The following is a 13,975-nucleotide window of genomic DNA, read 5'->3' as shown; positions in this document are numbered from 1 at the left end:
TTCGGATTAGCAGGAAATCACCCGTTCCCAAGAAAGAAGAGGACAAGAAGCCTCACATCAAGAAGCCTCTGAATGCTTTCATGCTGTATATGAAGGAGATGAGAGCCAAAGTAGTGGCAGAGTGCACTCTGAAAGAGAGCGCCGCCATTAACCAGATCCTTGGAAGACGGGTAAGTAGCACAGAGAGAGACATACGCATGCGAGTTTATTACTATATATGTGTTTACTAATCCTTTGATATCTGTTCTGTCTTTGTTCACAGTGGCATTCCCTGTCGAGAGAGGAACAAGCCAAATACTATGAGCTGGCCAGAAAAGAGAGGCAACTCCACTCCCAGCTCTATCCAGGATGGTCAGCACGAGATAACTATGTGAGTAGGACATCGTCATGATCAGAACGTCACCTTTCCATGAAAATAATCGTTCTTTCTCACTATATGACTGTAGCAGTTACTTGCGGTCACAACACTGTTGTTTCTAGAAACTTGCGTTGCTGCGGTGGTTTACTTTCACTATGAAAATCAGTGGGTATTTTTTACATCGCATTGTTAATCTGTGCAGGGAAAGCGGAAAAAGAGGAAGAGAGAGAATAAACCAGACTCAAAGCCAGAAGGTAAGGGGGCCTTTTGTTTCTGACCACTTTTATTTGTTTTTTTTTTCTTCACAAAGCAGAGTAAGACAAAAACTGCAGAAACTAACCTGGATCTTCACAAGTGCAACCTGGGACACTTTTATTATATTTTTTATTATTTTATTTATTTACCCACTTTTTGGCATGCAATCTTTCCTTCACTAACACTTAAGCACTAACTTCTTTCCCCGTTCTATACTTCGACAAGCAGCTTATGAGGTTCAGTGCTAGTAAAGGCAGGTATGTCTGCTGTTGTGCAGTGAACTGTTTTTTTGGGGGTTTTTTTTACATCATGCATGCATACCATTTGAATATATTTAACATCTCGTTTCACTCTCCGTTTTTAGATGTTCTCTATTTCTATGTTGATGCACATGTCATGTTTCAAAACTTTCATTGCTATCATCTTCACTGTTTTAATAATCACTCTTTCACTTCTGTCACCAACGTAGAGGGACTTGTACCAGATTTTGAAGTCAGCCACAAGATCCATAATTCAGCTTCTTCGCTTTGCCTTTGTTTCCCCCAGACTTCTCGATAAGAAGCAAGAAGCAGTGTGTGCAGTACCTGCCCTCGGAGAAGATGTGCGACAGCCCTGCGTCGTCCCACGGCAGCATGCTGGACTCGCCGGCCACTCCCTCTGCAGCTCTGGCCTCCCCGGCTGCTCCTGCCGCCACTCACTCCGAGCAGGCTCAGCCGCTATCGCTCACCACCAAACCGGAGGGACGCATGCACCACCACTTCTCCATACCTGGGAAGGCATCTGGATCCACATCCTCCTCCTCCTCCTCCTCCTCCTCTTCCTCCTCCCAACCTCCCATCTCCATCCCTATTGGTACTTCAGGTAGCCAGTCGACCACACCCATCCTCACCCGGCCAATCCCCTTCACCTCTCTGCACCCCTCCATGCTCTCTCCCCCTTCCCCTTTCCATCAGGCAGCCCTTCACTCCCATCATGCTTTGTTCCAGTCACAGCCCCTCTCCTTGGTTACCAAACCAACTGAATGAATCCACAAAGGCAATTTTCTCCCATTTATTGTGCTGTATATTGCTTTTCTTTAAAATAGGTATTAGAACAACTTTTTTTCTAAATAATGAAAAGGAAGAAATATTATTGGTCAATATTTGACTGTCTCCTTTTCTACATCTCTCAATGAAATGTATTTTTTGTAAAGTTTACTGCAGAACTGGTTTCTTTTTTTGATGCATTTATTCAATGAACCTCTTGTATAAAAGAACCAATGTACATAAAGTTTCTTTATAAAAACAAAAAGGAACAAAAACACATTTTCTTTTTAGCCAAAACCTGATTAATGTTAGTATTAAGTTTTAAGTCCTAGTACTGGCCAATAATTGCAGCCCCCTTTTCAATTCACGAGTGTGTGCCCCTTCTTTGACATGTTAAATAAACATTTGAAATTGTTTCTTAAAAGAAATGTCTCTTTCCTGTCTTTTCACATGACCATGTTTTTTTTCCTTTAATAAGAAGAGGTTTTGTTAACAAGGTAATGTGGTTTGAATTAATATTCTCATAATAGTGACCACAGTGCATAACAAGTTGATAACTGCTTTTTTAGGTATTCAGAGTGTAGTTTTAACGAGCAGTAACATTTTATTACAGCCACACTGAAATTGAATAAAAGTCCATAACACACCTGTCATTTTTTTTAGCCTTCTGTTATGCTCCAGTTCTAAAAGTCTAATCTTCATAAAAATCTGCTGATGGTGGCAAGGAGTTTAATGTTTAATAAATCAGAATTAGGCTAACCACACTGGAAAAATGAGAGCTTGAACCAGGGTAACAATATTTCAAGCCCAAAATAAATACAAATAAAAAAATAATAGACATCTGCTCCTTCTCGGAATATTGCGTCCCATAACAATGACAAAAAAGCAGGTCAGCCCCATCCCAGCACACCGAACCCTGCTCGGGTTCCCTGTTCCTCTTGCACTTTTACTGCATCTTTATTCACCCTTTGGCACACTGCTTAGGCTTTAATTAACTCAGAGGTAATGGGATGGAGCCCCAGGGACCTCATTAGGCATTTCAATTAGTGAAAAATACACAAGGTAGGTTACAGTTTTTGGTGGCTTTGGAGATGAGGAGTAGTGCCAGGGATGGACCAATTATGTCAGAACAGGGGGACTGGCCTGGAAGAGCGCACTGACGTCCCCCCACCGCCTGACTTGGAGACTAAACCAAGATTTTACCAAGAGGGAGATCTATAAAGCTGTTACTCTTCAACAATATTTGAGCTGATTGGGCCATTAAATATATACATTTCACTGATAAAAATGACATTCCAGATAACAGACAGCATCATCAGGCACACTGGATCAACAGAGTGATATCTGTGATAGTTGATTTTAAGCCCAGATGTCACAATGCCCAGTTAGTTTTGGAGAGAATATTATTAATTGCCCATTTACTGTCTATTATTTGTGACAGAATCAAAGGAATCAAAGGTCTCAAGACAGAATTACATTTTCAAGTCAGGCTTCTAAAACTGCAAGCAGGTGAACTGTTGATGCGTTTCTGTTTGGTCCCCTTGATGAGGGACCAAACTGTCAGTCTTCCCCACTCAGTTTTAAGCAATCATTAGCCATAATAAGACTTTGCTTGTTTGCAGTTCTATCTTACATCATTCCAGGCACAAACCACCAGTCTCTTGTGCCACGGCTGCCTACTCTGAGCCACTTCACCAATCCGTCAGTGAAATTACAGGTAATGAGTTGTCAAAACAGCCAGCAAATGTGTCTCCTCAAGGCCATACATCTAGTGCAATGTTCAATTCTCCTAAGACAGTGGCCTTATTATGAAACTCAATCCCCAAGAGATGAGAATGACTTGAAATGTGCTGGTTATTTCAGGTTTTTCTTCTGGTAAATATACTTATTTTTTCACTCACATGAGTGTTGTTTTGAAGAGAATCGCACAAAACCTATTAAAACACAATTATTACAACAATATTTCTCAGATGAAATGCATTAAATAGCACATGAGTGAGTATGATTTTAAAACATAGGCTTTTTGTTCTTTTTAAACAAAATATGTATTTGAAATGCAATAAAAGGTGTGTCATCTTAAAGTTGCCATGCTCCACTGTAAATGTAATACGCCACTGTTTATCTCTAATAATGTATCTAGTTGCTGCTTCACTCAACATCTGCCATGTAAGCACGAGGTCAGATTTAATACATGTTAATTTTGCTCATTAAATTCTTCCTATCTCTTGCCAAGGTTCTTTTTTGGGCATTCCTTTGATCTTGAATTTATTCCAGGTTAACCCTTTGATATATCGCATGGGTATTGTTGCACCTAGAATGGTTTTGTATGTGGCTATTTGAGAAGTCCCCAAAAATCTATAATTTTACCACTATGCATTGTGCAGTGCTTTAAAAAAAAAAAAACCTGCACTAAAACACACCCGCCAGCATCATCCAGTCTAAATTCACACAACAAAAACGGCAGACACTGGTGGGTTCATATCATCGTGTTCAAACACCACATAAGATGAATCAGAAAAGACCGATCCTATATCTTCCATTGACTTGTGACCTTATATTCTTATTAATAACAGGATGCAGCGTTTGCTTCACACACGGTTTCCTAAAGAGATATTAATTGATTGTTTCTGTAACATTCACTGAGCTTAGCAAGACTCAGCTGGTGCCTTTCTGAAGATAGTTATGGCTGGCTGTGAGCTTAAGAACCTCCTTAATGTATTATTCATACCCATTTGACCTTAAAGATGGAAATGCAAATGGGTGTCAAGAATGAGAGGGATCATCGGACTTTTCAAATGTCAAATAGCCTGCCACAATTAAGACATATTCATTACAAGAACCCACAGGTCCCCCACACCCAGCTGAGATGTAAAACACCTCCAATTAACATTTTGATGATTATCTCATCTCTCAAGCTACTGCACACCTTTAATTGTAATTCCTGTAATATTTTTATATAGTATTCATGGGGCTCAGCAGTTAAGTTTAGCGACTTAGTGATAATTATTTAACTATTTACTATTTGTTATAAAGGAGATATTTTGGATGGTAAGATGCCATTAAGGTTTAATTTAAGTTAATATATATATTGGGTTGATACTCTTTATCCCCCCAGTCACACACACACACACACACACACACATACACACACGTACCCACGCACGCACGCATACACACACACACACACACACACACACACACACACACACACACACACACACACACACACATGCACGCAGACACACGCACACACAAAAACACAAAGTAATCTGTTGTCATGATGTGCTTTTATCAGTTTTTTTTAATGTGCTGTATATCAATACTGCCATCTGCTGTTAAATATTGACACAACTATACCTCATGTGGAGTAAATTATGTCAGCACCTAGTCTATGGGTGGCAGTAGTAACACAAATGTTTCCTTTACTCCTCCTGTGGCAGTTCATTAGTAAAAAAATATCTGCTGTGCTGCCAGTAGCAGACAGTTTGATCTTACAAGAGAGATCAGATACTTAGCTTTAAGGACTGCTCATTATGTCAGTGTTTGAATTCAAATACAAACACATCAAAAACAGATAAAGTGGTCAGTGGCTGATAGCATGCTGGTTATTTAACAGAATCTCTCAGCAGTTCCTGACTGGATGCTCACCATGTTCTTTTCTGTGATTTCTGTCATTTTGGGCCTTCTCTTCATTGCACAATTACCAGTCTGGGGGAACATCTCAAGTCCCTTATTTGGGCTGTGTTTCATCAGGAGCTCCACTTCCCCTCATTCACTTACCCTCAACCCTTGGTATGACGTAACAGCATACTTCAATACTTCACATGGAGGCCACTTGAAGAGCAGAGGGAGAGTGGGCAGGGGAGGAGCGGGCGATGTAAATGGAATGCACTTGTCCTTGTGGACAGTAGTCTCAACCTAATGAGGAGCTCTCTCTCTTCTTCTGACCCTTAAATACCATAATAACATAAATAAACACTCAGCTATTGCATGGCCTAACATTACTTTATTGTAAAAATGGTGTGCATAACAGCATAATTCAATGTGAAATTTTGCAAAGACTCTAAAAAGATTTATGATATAATGCGGTTTTTGTTATGAACTGCAGACGTCATAAAAACCAAACAGCACATCTTTGTATGGTAATGAAAACTGAACCGAAATGTTAAACAAATATACTGGGCAAATTCTTTCCAAAAATAACAATATAAGGACAGAAAACATCTGTTTTAAATACTGTAAATCAGCAGCTCGTTGACGTCACATACTAAATGACGAGAAACCGCAATGCACAGTGGGTAATATGCAGCGCTGAGTGACCATCGTTGATCTCTCGCCCTCTCAGCCTTCACAGGGTCGAGCTCACCAAGTTCACTTCAGTTTTTCAGTGAACTGGAATGACGAGAACATTTTGAACCACTAATGAAACTTTCCTTGATCCTTGCTTGAACCGGAAGTCATTCGGGTCCGCCATCTTGCAGGCCGTCCCAAAAGCTCTTATTTCTGCTCTGAGGGGCGAGGGGGTATCTCTGAGGAGCTATGAACGAGGATTAGAGTAGCCTTCCGATGTCTTTTACCGACCGACATGCCCCCTTATTGGATATCAGTTATTGATTGGCCCCTGCAGCTGATCAGACTGCTCTGATACATCACAACATCACTGAGTGGAGACAGATTACAGATAATCTCAAATGTATCACTCCCAAGTTTTATACTTTATTTCTTTTCTGATTCACCGTCTAGTTAAAAACTGTGTTGATTGTCGGTCTGTTCAACAAAAGAACTGTAAACAACTTTCTTCAACTATTAGAAAGATTTTCTTTTCGTGATCTGTTATTTCCCCCATTAACTTTTATTATGGATCAAATCAAAGTCAGGGAGAGTCTGTCTGTCAGCAAGAAACACATTATAAACACATTTATATTTTACATTTCCATTCAGTCACATGTGAGGCTTAAATTCCTGAGCGATATGAGTTACATAATTTCCATTTTCCCTGAAACATTTAGCCTAATAAATAATTTCCAATGTTCAAAAGACACTCTGATCATATTCTGGGTTATTAAAGAGTGAATTCACAATCAGAATATCAATAAATACAGACGCAAATGATGAATAAATAATATGAACGTATTCTGCCAGAGAAATGGTTAACGTGTCTGTTGGACAGGTAACAGGCTGCAGAGAGAAAACAGTCTTGCTCTGGCAGTGATAACTGTGTGTCTTTATTAGTATTAGCACAGTGCACATGTGTGCAGACACAAACTCCATCAGAAGTCGCTCCAGCTGTTAAAGCCGACTGACAGCTGATCCAGCTGTGATCAGCTGCCGCCGTCATCAAAAACGGACGTCGCTTCACGTGACGTTTCAGAGGATCCTCGGTGGGAGGGACTAGGACGCAAGGAAAGGACACAAGTGAGGGAAACGTGGATACATATTTAAGGGACTTGGGGTGTCAGATATTCTACTGATCAACATTCTTGGAGACGTTTACATCACATCCAGGTATCCATCTGATTAAGCAAACTAATCCAGACATGGTTCAAATGGAAAGTATTGTCCAGATGAGATAGATTACTGCAGAAGTTGATCTTTGCTTTGCTGCAGTGTTGCTTCCCCTCAATTAGAAAATCATATAAGTGCCATATAGATTATTGGGGAGATTTCCATAATGGCTACTTCTGTACCTTGAAGATTTGTATACCAGCATTAATCTCCCATTCAAATTCACACAGACTCCATTGCCTCCCTACATTATAAAATTATTTAAATTAAATAATTTAAATTGTGTTGTTATACATTGTAATAAAGCTAAGCATAAAGGGGAAATATTTCATCTGAAATATCTTAACTCTGATTGAATACATTAAGTATGTATAAGTATTCACAGGTCAGTTGATTGCAATAGGAGCATAAACCTATATACAGAGATATACAGACACACATATATACAGCTTGAATATTTTATTAGCAGTATTTGCTAGTATGTGATGCAGCTATTGCAACACTAAATGTCACCTTCAATTGAAATCAGTTAAAAATCAATGTTTTAATTCAGCCAACACATTATGAAGTTTCCTTTTTATATGGAAGATGTCAGTTTTTCTAGTTAGTAGGCCTATGAACACACAAACAGTGTTTACCTACTTATTCCATTATTCTTAGTGAAATACCACGTCTAGGGAAAAGAAATAGGTGACAGATAGTCAAGCAAGCAAACAGGTATCCTGTATGAATGTATGCAAAGGAAGGAGATAGTTAGGAGGAGGAGTACCAATATGGTAACTATTGAGAGCAAAATTTGATGAAAAGGCCATGAAGAAGCTACATTTGTTGCCCTGGCAGATAAAAGATAACCCGGGTTTTCTACGGCAACACGTCTCTGTTATGGTAGACATCATCCAGCAGGTGTCAGCAGTGAGTTTGTCACACATCGCCTCCGCCGCAGTGTGAAAGAGAAGAAGAGGCTGCTGTGTACACGGAAGCAGGAACAAGACTTGTCACTTGAAAACTGTCGAGCTACATTTGTCAACGCGGATTTCGGCGTGAGCACAAAAAGGAGACGTGCAAAACATATTTGTTTGTGTCTTTTTTTTAACTGGCGTTGACACCATGAGGACGGTTTCCCTGCTTTTCACATTATTTCTGTGTTGCTGCTGGGTCAGAGGTGAGAGGAGTTATATCTGTTTCGTTTTGTTATTTATGCCTCATTCAGACTGACGCTGTTCATTGTCAGAGACATTGTTTGACTCATCAGTAATCCTTATTAGCCAATTAAGACAGTCAGACAGTTACAGGCCTGGTACACAGTAACTCTTTCTTTAAGGGCACTGCTAAGATTGCTAACTTTCGGTATTAATTTCTGCCTTTATGTCTCGTTACACTAATAAAATCATACATTAACTTTTCACAGGATAGTTCTCGTAATACGTAAAATAATTAACCTGCAGGTTACTCATTAACCGAGAGAAGGGGAATCACAGAAGTCGGTTCCGGTTTAGTCAGTGCTGGGCTGAATGAAAATTAGATTACATTTGATATTATAGAAGTTCAATTAAAACAGTTGAAATATAGTCTGTGTCCTTGCTGTTTAAACAGCACACAATAATTAAATGGACTATGAGTTCGTGTATACAAATGTTTTGGGGGGCAAAACAACCACAAAAAAAGCAAGTTTTGTCTGTAAACAAGGTGAGTGTAGCAATTTGTTTTAGTATTATTTTCTTTCATAAGACCACATACAAAAAAAACCCCCCTAAGAATGCTAAAAAAAAAAAAAAAAATTGTGTGGGTGGGTGTATGGGGATCATCGACAATTTTAGTGACTGGTATGTAATGGAAAGGGAAATTGAGTTTTGAAATACCAATTTATATTGTTAAATGGCAATTTGAAAATGAAAAAGGAAATTTGAAATCCTGAACTGGAAAACAGAAGAGCTTAAATAGAAATGCTGATTAAAATGCAAAAGCTTTATAGCATATGAAAGAAAAGTGGAAAGGGAACATGAATTATTCAGATATAAAGTTTGTAATTTTTCCTCAAGTGTACCAATACAGTGTTTACCAATACATGTAGATTCAAAGGGAAGAAGATGTGAAGTTAGGGAATAAGCCTATTATATCGTTATATACTATTTGTCTATCCTCTTTTTATTATCTTCTGTACCCCTCCAGTGCTGTTAAGTACTAGTATATGGCCATTTTGAAATAAATCACAGCATTCATTACCAAATCTTCCCCCCACAATTTATTGCTCAGTAATGGTGATACTGCAATGATAAAACAGGTAACTGGTAGTTAAAAACCACCTTCTGGATAAATCTATCCCTCCCAGCATTATGATTAGCTCTACTGTCCTATATCCACAGAAACAAGGCTACATGAAATTAGAGAAGCAATATGTCAAAATTATGGAAACAAACCACAAATCACAATATATTTTATTTATTATAGTCTTGCTCAGCCTGTATTTCATGTCACATTTCACTTGTCATATTTCCAAGTCTTTCTCCAATGTGCGAAGGCTGCTTCCTTGGCTTTAATGTTATGGCCTCCATATTATATGCTATAAAAATCATAACGTCAAATCATCTTGGCTAATTTAATCAGGCAGGGTATGCTGACAAGGAGGAGACAGCTACTAACAAGATAGGACAGAACAAACAAGTATTGGAAACAATGAATAAAATCTTTGCTGTGGAAAGTTTAAAGGAAAAGCAATTAGGACGAGGGAGTAAAGGTCAAAAGAACATGTTACATGTCAGAAAAAATGATCTTTTCGTAATTCTCAAAGGTAGTTTTCATGGCATTATATTCTTAAGAGCAGTTATTTTGACAACACGCTGTGTTTTGTTGGGAAAACTAAACAATTTCTGCTTTTTTTCTTTACAGGGGCTCCTACAGAAAATATCCAGAACTCAGCTTCAACAGATATTCAGACAGGCAATCCAGATCATAAAAGTAAGAATGGAGATCCATCACTGGTATCCAGTCCAGTCCAGAAGGCAGACAAGGAACATGGAGAGAAGCATAAATCACCTGATAGTAATAAAAAGACGCCTGAACCAGTAGATCTAAATAATGCACAGGACAATACTGGCAAAGACAAAGCACAAGAAGGAGACATTAAGAAAAAGCAAGCAGTGACATCTGTAGAAGCAAAATCTGTAGAAGCAACAGACGCCAAGAATACGGTGCAGGGTGATAAGCAAAATCCCACTGTCACAGATCATTATAAAACAAATGTGAAAACCATTGAGAAGCCCACAAAAGAAACTCCTGGAGGTAAAGGTGTAAAGAAATTTACAGGGTCTACAGACGGTGCAGAGGAGAAACCAAAAGGAGACGAAGCCCAGGGGGGAAAACCAGGAGACGGAGCCCAGGAGGAAAAACCAGGAGACAAAGCCAAGGAGGAAAAACCAGGAGACAAAGCCCAGGGGGAAAAACCAGGAGACAAAGCCCAGGAGGAAAAACCGGGAGACAAAGCCCAGGAGGAAAAACCAGGAGACAAAGCCCAAGAGGAAAAACCAGGAGACAAAGCCCAGGAGGAAAAACCCGGAGACAAAGCCCAGGAGGAAAAACCAGGAGACAAAGCCCAGGAGGAAAAACCAGGAGACAAAGCCCAGGAGGAAAAACCAGGAGACAAAGCCCAGGAGGAAAAACCAGGAGACAAAGCCCAGGAGGAAGAAGCAGAAGACGATGCCCAGGAGGAAGAAGCAGAAGACGATGACCAGGACGAAAAGCCAGAAGACAAAGCCCAGGAGCAAAAACCAGGAGACAATGCCCAGGTGGACAAACCAGAGGAAGCCAGGGAAAGAGAAACAGGAGGGAAAAGTCATTATGGTCCATCTGGTATGAAAGATGAGACAGAAAGCAGTCATTTCTTTGCCTACCTTGTCTCTACAGCAGTGTTGGTGGCAGTGCTCTACATCACTTACCACAACAAACGCAAGGTACTAGGCCGTTGAAACTTTTGTTCTTACTCAGACCTCTCTGAAGCACACCTCCTGTGTTTCCACTGACCCAGTTGTATCTGTGTCAACTGTTTGTCACGTCAATTCCTGTTACAACAATTGACATGAAACCCAGAAATGACTGAACCAGATCTGTTTCCGACCTTTTTTTTTTTTTTTTAAGATTCTGTCAGGTCTATACTATATGCAATGGAATAATTGGGCCATAATTTTGTTTAATTTGGTGTATATTTGCTGAACAGTTTAACAGTTATTAGGATCAGAACAAAACATCATAAAAATATGTATGTTGTGCACTTCAGGAAAAATCTTCATCGTCTGGTTGCTCATGGCAATGCCAAAAGAATGAAATTTGCCTGCAAGTGAATATTTGGCACATGTTGTGAGCTTGTAAACTGCAGATACATTTTCTAACCCAAACAGGCACATGAAAGGAATCTTAAAGGAATACTTTTTGACATTTTGGGACATATGCTTTTTTTGTTTTGTTGCTGAAAGTAAAATGAGAAGATCGATACCATGAGATAGATGGAGAGTGGTATCAATCTTCTTATCGAACTCTTGGCAAGAAAACAAATAAGCGTATTTGGCAAAATGTCAAATTATACATTAGGATGATAGAAAACTTAAATTGTTGCATTTTGACTTGACTGTTCAGTACTGTGTGTGGTGCTAGAAAGATTAATTGTCGACTATGTCTCTTAGTTCTAGCATGTGTGTTTCCTTTTATATATGTTTGTTTTGTAGGTCCGGCTTCATACACCAGGCCAAGTTATATTTTCTTTTTTTTTTCTAGATAATTGCCTTTGTTTTGGAGGGAAAGAAATCAAGATCCACACGTCGACCAAAATCCACAGAATACCAGAAGCTGGAACAGCATGTAAGTTGTTCATATGAAGGAATACATTTTTTTTTCTTCCTTTAAAAAAAAAAAAAAAAAAAATGGCATCATTAAGTTATCTGAATTTTTCTTCCAGATGTGATCTCACGTCATTCTATTGAAGCCATTGCCTCGAGCAGCTGAATACTCACTGTGGGTGGTGTTGGAAGAAGGCGAGTGGATATCGGCATTTGACATTTTATTGGTGTACTCTGCACTGATTTCACCTTGTGCTGAATGGACGTTGTTCTATTTTGTACCTTTCTGAGATGCTTATTGCATGACTATGCAGATGACACTGTTGCCTTATTGAAGGAATTAGTGAAATGCAGTGAAGGTAAAATAAGCATGCTGTTTTTGCACTTGTGTCGTTATTCCACCTTTTAAGGCAATCTTGTAATTTGACCTGACTGAGGTCCCCTGACTCAGGATATTCAGTAGCGGATGAAAATATTAGCTGTTTGGATTCCAGCCTTGTTTGTACAGTACAGTAGTTATTGCACTGTGTACCCAAATAAGCCATCTGAATCTTTGTAAAATATTGATTGTTTAGAAATTCTTTGAAGATGTTTTAAATGTCTAATAGATAAAAATCTGCAATTGTTTTACATGTATCAAGATTCATAGTGGGATTTCCGCTTGTGTTCACAACAGTATGTTGTTGGCCAGATGAATGTAATAGCAACTTTTATTTTCCTAATGAGATGCTAGCACAGTGCTCACCCACTAGAGCTTAAAACAATAGTTTGACATGAATTGGAAATACATACAATTTTTTTTTTTTTTTTTACAATTATTTGCTTTCTTGCTGAGAATTAGAGATTGATACCATAACTTCTCTTATATGTGTCCAGTAAATATAACATTTACAGCAGCCAGTTAGCTTAGCTTAGCCTAAAGACTGAAAACACTTAGCTTGACTCACTGTGAAGTTAACAATTCCACCTGCTCGCACCTCTAAAGCTCACTAACAAGTTGTATGTCTTGTTCAATCTGTACAAAGACTGAAGTGTAAAAAAGACACGTTGCAGTTTTTACAGGGACTTATAGCTGAGCTATTTTCTGGCCAGGAGCATTTATGCTATGCTAAGCAAATCTGCTGCTGCCTTATACCTTCATATGAACAGATATGAAAGTGATATCCATGGAATTGAACAAGTGTATTTTTCCCAAAATGTCTTGACTGTTCCTTTGAAAAACAACTAAATGATTAATGATGTTTTATCTGCTGTCAGGGTGTTGGGTTCACATGTAAATGCTGTAATATTATTTCAAGGAAATATGTGTGGTGGGACTGGCGTTGTTGAAATGTTGGATTATCTGTAACCTATCAGTCTGGTTACTGTCTGATTACCCAAGACGTCTGTGGCCAGTTAGTCTTTTGGGAAAACCTTTAACGTCTACCACTTGTTGCTTTGTGTCCAAACTGTAGTTTTGCCAGAGGAAATTGGCCACCAGTTGCATTGTTTTGACAGTTGGGTAATTGAGAAAATGTATGGATGTGGGAATAGGTTGACCACTAATGAATTAAATCTTTCCTCTAGAGTAGATGTGCGTGTATGTTCAGGGACGACAGACGTGTGCCAAATTGCGAATTATTTTTTACTGTGATTCAGTGTTTTGAATTCTTGTATTGTGCCTGTTTCCTAAATTATCACTGTATTTCTACGGGGCAGTGGTCATAATTTATGGAAAGCTCTTTCTGTAAAGAAGGAAAATATATTTCAGTTGTTTCTTTGGGTTGTCAAAGTCCATAGTATGTCCAAATAAATAGTTTATTATAAAATCTGCAAAGAAAAGCCATCATTTTGGCCATCTGGCTGAAATTAGCATGTTCAAGATGTTTAATGACCACATTGCTACATCTTTAGTATGAAGGCATTTATTTAAGTTGTTAGGAATGGCTGTCAATAAACACATCCTGCTGTCTGTGTGAATCAATTAAGATGAATATTAATATTAAAATAAATGGTTTTTTTTGTAC

General features: G+C 38.8%; 2 protein-coding genes across 3 annotated transcripts in view; both read left to right on the top strand.

Moving 5' to 3' along the window:
- Positions 1 to 2,080, top strand: part of tcf7l1b (transcription factor 7 like 1b) — a 32,634-nt gene extending 30,554 nt beyond the window's left edge. Inside the window, exons 9-12 of one of the 2 annotated variants that reach the window (XM_044367926.1) lie at positions 11 to 170; positions 263 to 370; positions 561 to 612; positions 1,160 to 2,080. In XM_044367926.1, coding sequence (XP_044223861.1) covers positions 11 to 170; positions 263 to 370; positions 561 to 612; positions 1,160 to 1,638 — 799 coding nt within the window. In that variant the 3' untranslated portion in view covers positions 1,639 to 2,080. The remainder of the gene's footprint in view (positions 1 to 10; positions 171 to 262; positions 371 to 560; positions 613 to 1,159) is intronic. The other variant, XM_044367935.1, reaches the window with a different exon arrangement.
- Positions 2,081 to 8,095: 6,015 nt separating this feature from the next.
- On the top strand, positions 8,096 to 13,974 carry tgoln2 (trans-golgi network protein 2). Its single transcript, XM_044367902.1, has 4 exons — positions 8,096 to 8,305; positions 10,030 to 11,090; positions 11,908 to 11,991; positions 12,089 to 13,974. Exons 1-4 carry the CDS (start codon positions 8,251 to 8,253, stop codon positions 12,092 to 12,094), a joined length of 1,206 nt encoding a protein of 401 aa, XP_044223837.1. The 5' UTR covers positions 8,096 to 8,250; the 3' UTR covers positions 12,095 to 13,974.
- The last annotated feature ends 1 nt before the right edge of the window (position 13,975 follows it).

The sequence above is a fragment of the Thunnus albacares genome, chromosome 2, assembly GCF_914725855.1.
Source record: "Thunnus albacares chromosome 2, fThuAlb1.1, whole genome shotgun sequence".
Taxonomy (NCBI): Eukaryota; Metazoa; Chordata; class Actinopteri; order Scombriformes; family Scombridae; genus Thunnus; species Thunnus albacares.
Note: the sequence above shows the minus strand (reverse complement) of the source record. Positions and strands in the feature narration are given on the sequence as shown.

Bases quoted from the DNA above. Each gene is read 5' to 3' on its own strand.
- tgoln2 (XM_044367902.1), top strand. From the start codon at position 8,251: ATGAGGACGGTTTCCCTGCTTTTCACATTATTTCTGTGTTGCTGCTGG. The intron at 8,306-10,029 runs GTGAGAGGAGTT...TTTTCTTTACAG, and splicing joins GTGTTGCTGCTGGGTCAGAG to GGGCTCCTACAGAAAATATC. The intron at 11,091-11,907 runs GTACTAGGCCGT...TTTTTTTTCTAG, and splicing joins CTTACCACAACAAACGCAAG to ATAATTGCCTTTGTTTTGGA.